Source organism: Anolis sagrei, chromosome 2 (genome assembly GCF_037176765.1).
Source record: "Anolis sagrei isolate rAnoSag1 chromosome 2, rAnoSag1.mat, whole genome shotgun sequence".
Taxonomy (NCBI): Eukaryota; Metazoa; Chordata; class Lepidosauria; order Squamata; family Dactyloidae; genus Anolis; species Anolis sagrei.
The window spans coordinates 262,584,039-262,594,115 of NC_090022.1; the positions used below are offsets into that span (position 1 = coordinate 262,584,039).

At 36.7% G+C, this 10,077-nt stretch overlaps 1 protein-coding gene across 2 annotated transcripts in view; it reads left to right on the forward strand.

Annotated features, from left to right (window-relative positions):
- FCHO2 (FCH and mu domain containing endocytic adaptor 2) overlaps positions 1 to 6,847 on the forward strand; it is an 80,859-nt gene extending 74,012 nt beyond the window's left edge. For both annotated transcript variants that reach the window (XM_067464566.1, XM_067464567.1), the window contains 3 exons: positions 1,029 to 1,093; positions 1,831 to 1,995; positions 3,973 to 6,847. In XM_067464566.1, coding sequence (XP_067320667.1) covers positions 1,029 to 1,093; positions 1,831 to 1,995; positions 3,973 to 3,995 — 253 coding nt within the window. In that variant the 3' untranslated portion in view covers positions 3,996 to 6,847. The remainder of the gene's footprint in view (positions 1 to 1,028; positions 1,094 to 1,830; positions 1,996 to 3,972) is intronic.
- The last annotated feature ends 3,230 nt before the right edge of the window (positions 6,848 to 10,077 follow it).

Here is a 10,077-nt window from a genome sequence, read left to right on the forward strand (position 1 = left end):
TCTTTTAGCTGTTCTGGCCATCATATAGTTCTGTTCTGGTAAAAAAACACATTAAAACTAATAACATTGTATGCACTCAAGATTAAAATACTCAGAGAGTCCACAACAGTTGAGATCTCTGATGGGCGTCTGATGTTTTAATACCTTTTTGGGTGGAAATGTAAAGTACTTTACCCATAATGTACATTAATTTCCTGTATATACTATATATGATGTTATGGTATTGTAAGATATAACTTTTAAAAAGGAGTTGTTAAATATTGAAACCCCTTTGTGACTTTTGGTTCATCCTGTAACAGTGGTTCATGGATCCTTGTTCATTGCTAACATGTTATTTCTGTCTTAAATTTCTATCCTATCAGTTGATCCTATAGGATGACACAAAACATTGGTGGGAGACATGCTTTTCTAAATCAGAAAGGCTTTGGGGAAGGGTCAAATAGCTTTTATTGGCTCTCAGCATCTTGGTGCTCGTAGCTTAGTCTACAGTCAAATGCTGTACATCAGAGGTTCTCAGCCTGTGGGTCCCCAGGTGTTTCTGTATACAACTCCCAGAAATCTCAGCCAGTTTACCAACTGTTAGGATTTCTGGGAGTTGTAGGCCAAAACACCTGGGGACCCACAATTTGAGAACCACTGCTGTACATGGAAAGAAATCTCACTGAATATGCTGTTGAAGGCTTTGATGGCTGGAATCACTGGGTTGTTGTAAATTTTCCAGGCTGTATGGCCATGTTCCAGAAGCATTTTCTTCTGACGTTTCACCTGCATCTATGAGAGGCATCCTCAGAGGTTGTTAGGTCTGACCTCACAACCTCTGAGGATGCCTGCCATAGATGCAGGTGAAACATCAGGAAATAATGCTTCTGGAACATGGCCATACTGCCTGGAAAACTCACAATAACCCAATCTCACTGAATATTTGAATGCATAAAAGTCTACTCTTAACTATTTTGAAGGTCACTTGGGAACTAGTATAGCAGTATTTCTGAATACTGCATTTAGAGTAACTACACCTTTTCATACAGGAATTCAGAACAGATGAAAGCATTTTGGAAATTATCTGGTATTTCAGAAAAATCAGAAAATGGAGGTAAGAATTGATTTTAAAGTATTACATTTAAGTATAAGAAAAATAGTGATACGTTGCCTCTTTGTCTCAATTTCGACAGTAACCAGTGGAAAACCAAAACACACTTAGTTTCTTGTGTTCTCATCTGTATTAAACACTTTAATCAACACTGTTTTAGAGGTTGTTCATGCAAAAGAAATTACCTGTAATTTGAATCATACTGATCTATAAGGCCCAATATTTATTTGTACCTTATTGTTAACAAATCAAGACATATCCCTTATACAATTTTCAAGGTTGTTAAACAGGGGGGTTTTATCACCTCAAATACTATATTTTAAAAATTATATTATTTACACATTATCACATTACACATTGTACCTGTATATCATTTGTAGTATCAGTGAGCAATATATAGAGAATTTAGATAGCTAATCTAGAAAGGGTCTTTTCAGCCAATAAAGACCCAGTTTTAGCTTTACAAAAAGCTGTGTGCAAGAAGTCTAATAAAACTGCTTACTAGTGCAAGTGTAAGGAGAGAAACTTGGAAGACAGCAAGGGCCTTGTTGGAACATTGCTTTGAGACTACATAACTCCTTTCCTGATTGTTCTACTATGTATAGTCTTTCTTTTTCATTCACTGATATGCATATACCTGTATTGAATGATGGCCAAAATATTCTCCAAATGTCTGCCAACATTTTACAAACTATTTGAATGGTCTTTAACACGTGCTCCCCTTATTTTTATTTGAACAGGTTCCGGTTCCCTCAGAGCAAAATTTGACCTTTCAGAAGGACCCAGTAAACCAGCAACACTTGCAGTGCAATTTATCAGTGAGGGAAGCACTCTTTCAGGAGTAGATGTTGAATTAGTAGGCACTGGCTATCGACTTTCCCTAATTAAGAAGAGGTTTGCCACTGGTAAGACAAAAAATGATAGACCATGGGACCAATTTGCATTTTTACAGGCAGTCCCCAAGTTACAAACATCTGTCTTACAAAAGGGGTGAGACAGCAGGAAGTGAGAGGAAATCTACCCCAGGAAGGGAAATTCACTCCTGAAAGAATTATCATGGGGAAAAGGTGCCTCCACTGAAGCTTTTATCACTAATCCTTGTTTTCATACCAACCCAAAATCTTCAAAATGCAAGTGTCACAGGGACAAAAAGTGAGGTGAAATCTGAACAGACAGCAAAGCAAACATCACAGGGGTGTTAACCCTTCCCTATGCTATCTAAATTTTAAAAAATTGGTGGAGTTGTATTTAAAACATACCTGTTCCAATTTACATACAACTTCATCTTAAGAATGAACTTACAGAACCTATCCTGTTCGTAACCTGCTGGTAGGGCATTCGGATATATTTTCCAAATGTACATTCAGAACTGGGATTTGGTATTCCTTATAGCATTAAAACAAAAGTAATGTAGATAAAATCCACAGAAGATTACGATTAACGGTCTATACCATTAAAAACAATTTAAAACATCCATCAGAATAACAAAGATTTAAGCAATTTAGCAACAACAACTTTACTTGTATTCCACCCTATCTCCCAGAGGGGACTTAGGGCAGATTCCAACATAACAATGGCAAACATTCATTGCCTACATAAAACACATGATACTAACATAAAATCCCAGAAAACCCCCACATATAAAAGTAACATTAAAACCTAGCATCAAATTAAGACCTAATATCAATAAATTAAACCTGACATCAATAAATTAAACTACACGTAATCGGACAAAATTCTATAATAACATAAATCTAAACAAAACATCCACATTAATGCACAACAGCCAGCAAGGGTCCACAAAACTGTGGGTTGGTGATGTAGTCAAATGAGGTCATTGGGCTGGTGTGGACCAGGAAAGCCCAAATACAAATAGTTCTCAACCAGACGCCCGGCAGTGATCTCTCAACCATCTAATACAATCCACTCTTATAGGTTCACTCTTTAGAAAGTCAGATCCCAAAAGCTTGTGGCAATAAAAAAAAATTTTGGATTATGCTCTTCAGTGTTACAAAATGAATTAACCAGTCTTCAACTTTACGCAAACATTTTAGTTTTGCAGTGCAATGTTCCTTTATACCAGTGGTGGTCCCTAAGAACAAAAGTATGGTCCACAGCCTCACCATTACTACACCGTTGCCTCAAAACCACGCAGCAACGAGAGCAACTCATCTCCCAAAACCCTCTTATAGTGCCGAGGCAACAGGAATGTCAGGACGGCAGAGGCTGACTAACCACAAAATATTACTACAACTGCATCAGCTCTAGATTATTAAACATGGTTTTCTGTGAGTGAGCAGATGGCAACTGCTGGATGGCATATATTCTGTATCAGAAACTAGAGATGATGTGGTCTATTATCCAATGCAGTTTTCTGAATCATCACCCCAAATAACCAAACCAAATCTAAAGTTGACCAAAAACTGATTTGTAACCCTTTTGGTACTAATGTTGGAGAGTGGTGCCTGGTCAAAGTGGTTCTTGTTCAAGTGGTACCTTGTAAAGTTTTCCCTGGTGAAAAAAAGGTTGGGACCACTGCTTTATACACAGTACAAACATTAACAAACAGATCCACAATTGGAATGACCACCATTTGTGACCAAATCATTAACAAATCAACATTAAGGTTGTCTACCTCAGTAACTGGTCTTGTTCATTTGGCCTCTGTGTACACCTCTGCAGTTCAGGTTTATCAAAGTGCAGTGGCAAATTTTCTCTAGTGAAGTGAAAATATGATAAAAAATGCAACATTACCTATTCTTACTTTTGAATAAAATTAATACAAACAATATAATTATGAGTAACAGCAATCAGTTTGACTGTTTTAAATTCTAATGTGCTTCCAAAGATATATTAATTGCAAACTTGTTTGTGTCTTTTAGGACGATATATGGCAGACTGGTGAAGAGCCTGTGAAGAAAAATAATTTTCTCAATGAATAGAAACTCATTCTTTTACTACCTTCCCAACACTATTTTAACATGCATTAATTTTTGAAAATATGTTGCTTAATTTTTATACCCAACAAAAATGCACTTTTTAAAAACACATAATTTAAAAATACTCTATTTCATAATAGCACTGAAGCAAACTCAAACACTATCTGTAGAAGATGGGCTACATTATTGGGAAACAAGATTATTCAGATGCATAGTATTCTTGTAGTGTCTGAGCCAAAATAAAAGTAATTTGTGGTATTTAAAACATGAGGTGCTTTATGACTCTGTAGACAACCGCAGCATATATTTTAGCTTTCTATAAATACTGAAGCATATTTTTTCCAGTTTGCATTATTGCCATTCCATATACAAAAAAAAGTGGCAAAGTAATTTTTGTTTCACTCTTCTGTATTTATGTGCCATATCTTGTTATGGATATATATATATATATATATAAATAACTTGATCTCCATATACCGTATATAATTAAATGTACATTGATTTATAAAATATTGTTTTAAAAATGTAAAGTGCAATTTTAAAAAATGCAAGCAACAACAGAGATATTTACTTCTACCATTAGTTAACTTTATAGGAGTTGTAATTTTAATTAATGCTGTAGATTTAATTTATTTTTATATGGAATATGTAACTTTTGTGCCTTTTTAAACTGTGCCTGCCAAACTGTTTATGTGCCTCTCATTTCTTCCTGCAGTTTCAAGATCTTTCACTCAGAAAACCTTGGGGTTTTTCCCCCCTTTAGCTTGTGGAGCTAGATAAATCCCTGGCAAGGATTTAGAAGGGAAATTCATAATAACTACCAAACTATCTTTTAAAATATTAAATGGCTTCCTTTGGGGGTTAATAGCAATAAATGCAGCCACTGTAAAGGGAAAAGCATTGCTTTGATAGACTCACAGGGAAAAAACTTTTTATCAAAATTTAACTGCAATATCACCAAAGATGTGTAAAATCTTGAAGGTGTAAAACAATAATTTGTATAACAACATTTGTAGAACTTTCCTTTGCTGACTGTAGTTTTGCTATTTCACATGCTTTCAAACATATATGAATGTAACAGTTGTTTTTGAGGAGTAACATCTTTTAAAGGTTTTGGGCAGAACAAAAATCACTTTAAATTTAACAACATGAATAAATTAATGATTAGAATGTTTGGATTCATATCTAGCGTCTTTGTCAAATTTTAAACAGAGTGACCCATTGGCGTCATTATTAATACCAATTGCTATATATTGCAATGTATGGTGTATTAATCTTAGGACCTCATTAAACACTCAAAATCAAAAGTTGTTAAATTATAAAACCAGCAACTGTACAAAGGTGAGATATCTGAATTCCAGTATAAGTAAGGCATATAATAAAAGTAATAATTGTAAGACCCTAGTAACATCAGTAATGGACTCATCAATCAATTATATATATATATATATATATATAATGTATATAGAATCCCTGTGGTGAATGTTAGCACAGTAAAAAGGCTGTGTTGTGTTCTATTTATTTTAAGAATGTATTGGACTGAATATCCCAGGCATGGGCAAATTTCAGCCCTCCAGGTGTTTTGGACTTCAACTCCCACAATTCCTAACAGCCTACTGGCTGTTAGGAATTGTGAGAATCGAAGCCCAAAATACCTGGAGGGCCGACGTTTGCCCATGCCTGGAATATCCCCTGGCCATCTTTTGTAGGACTATATGGAACATCAAAAAGTAAGGCTTTGAGACAGGTTTAATTGAAATATTTTGGAGCAGAGTTTATGGGCTTACTCTTCAAGAGTAGGTAGCTGATGCTTTTTAGAATGATAAGAACAATGCTTCATCATGACAATTATTTCTGAAAGTATTCTTGGGGGATAAAAAGATTATCCCCTTTAGACCAATGGCAGAAAATTGGGTTTTTTTCCATTTAAAAGGAAGGGATAAGCTTATACCACCTTGTTTTTAATGGCAAATCCATCTCCCCACTATAAATTTTTTAAGATCAGTCTCATATATTTTAATCTAATTTGGATAACATTTTGGGTGTCCAAATTAAACTAAAATGCACCCAAAATTTTAAAAGTTCTGGATTGGATATTTCAGTCTAGTTCCAATTTACTGCATAACTGATTGTAACTGTTTGTAAGATTGCAGTTAAAATTAGTTTACCTCTTCTTGGTTTTATTGTCTTATAAAGCTCTTAACTAGATTTCATTACTTCCATATATATATTGGATTTTCATATTCTACCATTTTAGTCTTAACTGAGTTATTACTAGAACCTTTAACTAGAGGATTGGCTTTTCAAATGGTACAGTTTTGCTGGACTCTTAATTGTAATCTGCTAATGCAATCAAAACTGTATGAACAGTTTAATACCTTACTATCGAACATTTGAATTACATTATTCAATTTAATCGTGTATTATTTCTAAATTAGTGCAAATGCTAATTTTCAGCACTTTTATCTAGCCTTCATACCTAGTGTTCTCAAACATACATTTACAAAGGGTGCAGGTTACAATTTTGAAGCCATAAAATTTTATATAGAATTTTTGTAAAGAAATCTAAAACCTGTATAAAAATACATGTATCTAAAGAAAATTGCATGTTGCAAGCTGGACCTTGCCTGTTTATAAAATGATTTTCTTTGTAGCTGCCTCCTGAGAGAATGTGTAAACCTGACTTTAAAGGTCGAGATTTCTATGAACTGTAAATTAGAGCAATATAAATCTTAGAAAATTGTAAATATCTTTGATCCTTCACAAAATGTAAAAGAAAAATGCACCCTATAATAAACATGTAATATATAACTTATAAGTTGACTCTTGACATTTTATTACTGGTATCCTTGAACATCATAAAGGGCCAAGATACAGTCTCCTCACATAAAAAATGGTTTTCTAAACAATGAGAAATGTACTTGTTTATGTTTTAATAAAGCATATGATACAATGTAGTGTTATTTGGGGTAAGGGAAGGGATTATTTATCTTCTCTAGGCAAACTTTCTTAAACTCTGTGGAAATTATAGAATTACAATCATGATCAATTTGAGCCAGTATGGCTGTTGGCCAACAAGTACATTTGACAAAATGTGTTTGATTTAAATTCCCCTTCTCTCCCTCCCCATTTAAATTGGCATATCGTGAAGCTTTCCACTTATAGGTAAAGGTAAAGGTTTTCCTCTGATATTAAGTCCAGTCATGTCAGACTCTGGGAGTTGATGCTCATCACAATTTCTAAGCCAAAGAACCAGCTTTGTCCATAGACACCTCCAATGTTATGTGGCTGGCATGACTGCATGGAGTGCCGTTACCTTCCCGCCGGAGTGGTACCTATTGATCTACTCACATTTGCATGTTTTCAAACTGCTAGGTTGGCAGAAACTGGGGCTAACAGCAGGAGCTCATGCCGCTCCCTGGATTCGTAACTGCGACCTTTCAGTCAGCAAGTTCAGCAACTCAGCTGTTTAACCCACTGCGCCACTGGGGGCTCCTTTCCACTTACACAATTAGTCAAAATACAATCTCTTAGCATAAGCAATGTTATAGATACCTGCTAAGCCCACTATTCCCATCTAGACCAATCTTACCTTAACTGTGTAGCTTAAAACTTCACCGTTTTAGAGGAAGGAACTGACAAGCCTAAGAATATTCCATGTCTAAGAAAACAGAGTAGCTTTTTTTAATCGTATCAGAAGTGACTTGAGAAACTGCAAGCCGCTTCTGGTGTGAAGGAATTGGCCGTCTGCAGAGGTGTTGCCAAGGGGATGCCTGGATGTGTTACCATCCTGTGGTAGGAGGCTTCTTTCATATTCCCACATGGGAAGCTGGAGCTGACAGATGAGAGCTCACCCCATCTCATGGATTCAAACTGCTGACCTTCAGGCCAGCAGTTCAGCCAGCACAAGGGTTTAACTTATTGTGCAATAGAGTAGCTGAAAAGCATGAAAAGGGTTTGACAGATCTACATTACAGCAGGAGTAGTAATCTTTCTCCATGAGTTCGGTTTCCCAGTACTGAGGATCAAACTAGTCAAACTCCTCTGTTTTCAACCACATGGAACTGGTCCAGTCACATCAGGAGCAGTATGAAGTAATCTGACTTTAAAATAAAAAGGGGTGGCAAAGAGGATCTGAGCCCTCTGTTTTCAGCTTTTCTCCTCCAGACTTTTGCAGACACAAGGAGTGGAGGGGGGGGGGGGCTTTCCTTGCATTCAATAATAAGACAATGTGCCTTTTTATAAGAGTTAAAACTGGTGATGACATTGTTCCCTCCCAGTTTTAGCACCAGGGCTTATTCTGCACTGGGCTTTTCTTCCACCTTCTGGTTACAAGCAATTGTGTGCTTTCAAATCAACTGATGATGATACCAAAGTGAACCTATCACAATTTATTTCTGGTCAGTTTCCTCCCTTGTAGCTGGCTTTACACATTTTAGATTTGTTCAGAAGTCCTGCAACCAATTAGTTACATTAAATCTTCCCAAATGAGGAGGAAGAATCTCATTTTATCTTGATCTGGAAACAGCCTCTTTAGCTAATATTTGTGTCTTAATTTCCAAATGGGAAAATAGGTTCCCTGTGTGTTTAAATGACAAGCTGTGAGCACCTGTGGTTTAAACTTAATGCATAATGCTTACTTTCTATCACTAGGTGTCAACTGGGGCTGGTGCTTTTGTCCTAGAAAGCTCTGGGCATGGAATAATTTTGAACTGGCAACCCTACTCCAGAGAGATTCTGCAAGCTTCAAACAGATTGCTTGTGAGAATCATCTTTTGTGACTTGAGTGATTTGAACTAGACTGACTAATTCCCCTGAAACTACATGTTGTCAACTTGCTAAAATTTGTGTGAATAACCTGAAAGCTGTGTATTCTCACCACACAGCCAGAAGCAACACGTTGCGGTGACAGTGAAGGCATTACTGATGTACATACAGTTGGCCTTCTGTATCCAGAAATTCAACCATCTTATGACTTGAAAATATTTTTAAATCACAAGATTAAACCTTGATTTTGCCATTTTATATAAAAGACACAATTTTACTATACCACTGTATAGAATGGCACCGGGATTGTGGCGCAGCTGGCTGAGTGTCAGCTGCATTAAGATCACTCTGACCAAAAGGTCATGAGTTCGAAGCCAGCCCGGGTTGGAGTGGGTTTCCAACCAATTGTGTGTAGCCTGTTGTCGACCTTTGCAACCCGAAAGACAGTTGCATCTGTCAAGTAGGAAAATAAGGTACCACCTTAAAGTGTGGGGAGGCTAAATTAACTGATTTATGAGGCCATAAAGAAGACTCCAGCACAGCATTCCAGCGGGGAAGCATGCGGGAATGCGGAAGTGCTTCATCAGCATCGTAGATGGTAGATGGACGATGAAAGTGACAGTTCCCCTGGCGGCCAGAAAAAGTTAAATAGCCTCTGTGTATGTCTGTATATGTTGTATGTTAAAATTGGCATTGAATGTTTGCCATATATGTGTACACTGTAATCCGCCCTGAGTCCCCTGCAGGATGAGAAGGGTGGAATATAAAAGCTGTAAATAAATAAAATAAAATTGAGCAAAAGCATCCCTTTGTCCTGGAGGCTTCTTGATGTGAGAAAGCAGATGGGATGTGGCTGGTTCTGAACAACTTGAATCCATTTGGAACAAATAAAATATTATCCCATGAGGACTGCATACAGCAATCGGTTTTGAGTTGAAGAAATGCCCACATACTCCAACAATAAGTGTTAGGATAAAATAAAACTATGGCCCATCTACACTGACGATTTCATGCAGTTTGACGTTCGCTTCAAGCTGTGGTGGCCAGACAACTCTTACAAAAGTTGGTTCTTGTGGGTTTTTTCGGGCTATAGGGCCATGCTCTAGAGGCATTTCTCCTGACGTTTCGCCTGCATCTATGGCAAGCATCCTCAGAGGTAGTGAGGATACTTGCCATAGATGCAGGTGAAACGGAAAAACCCACAAGAACCTAGTGATTCCAGCCATGAAAGCCTTCGACAATACATTCTTACAAAAGTGTGTGAAATAAATCCCTTTGTGC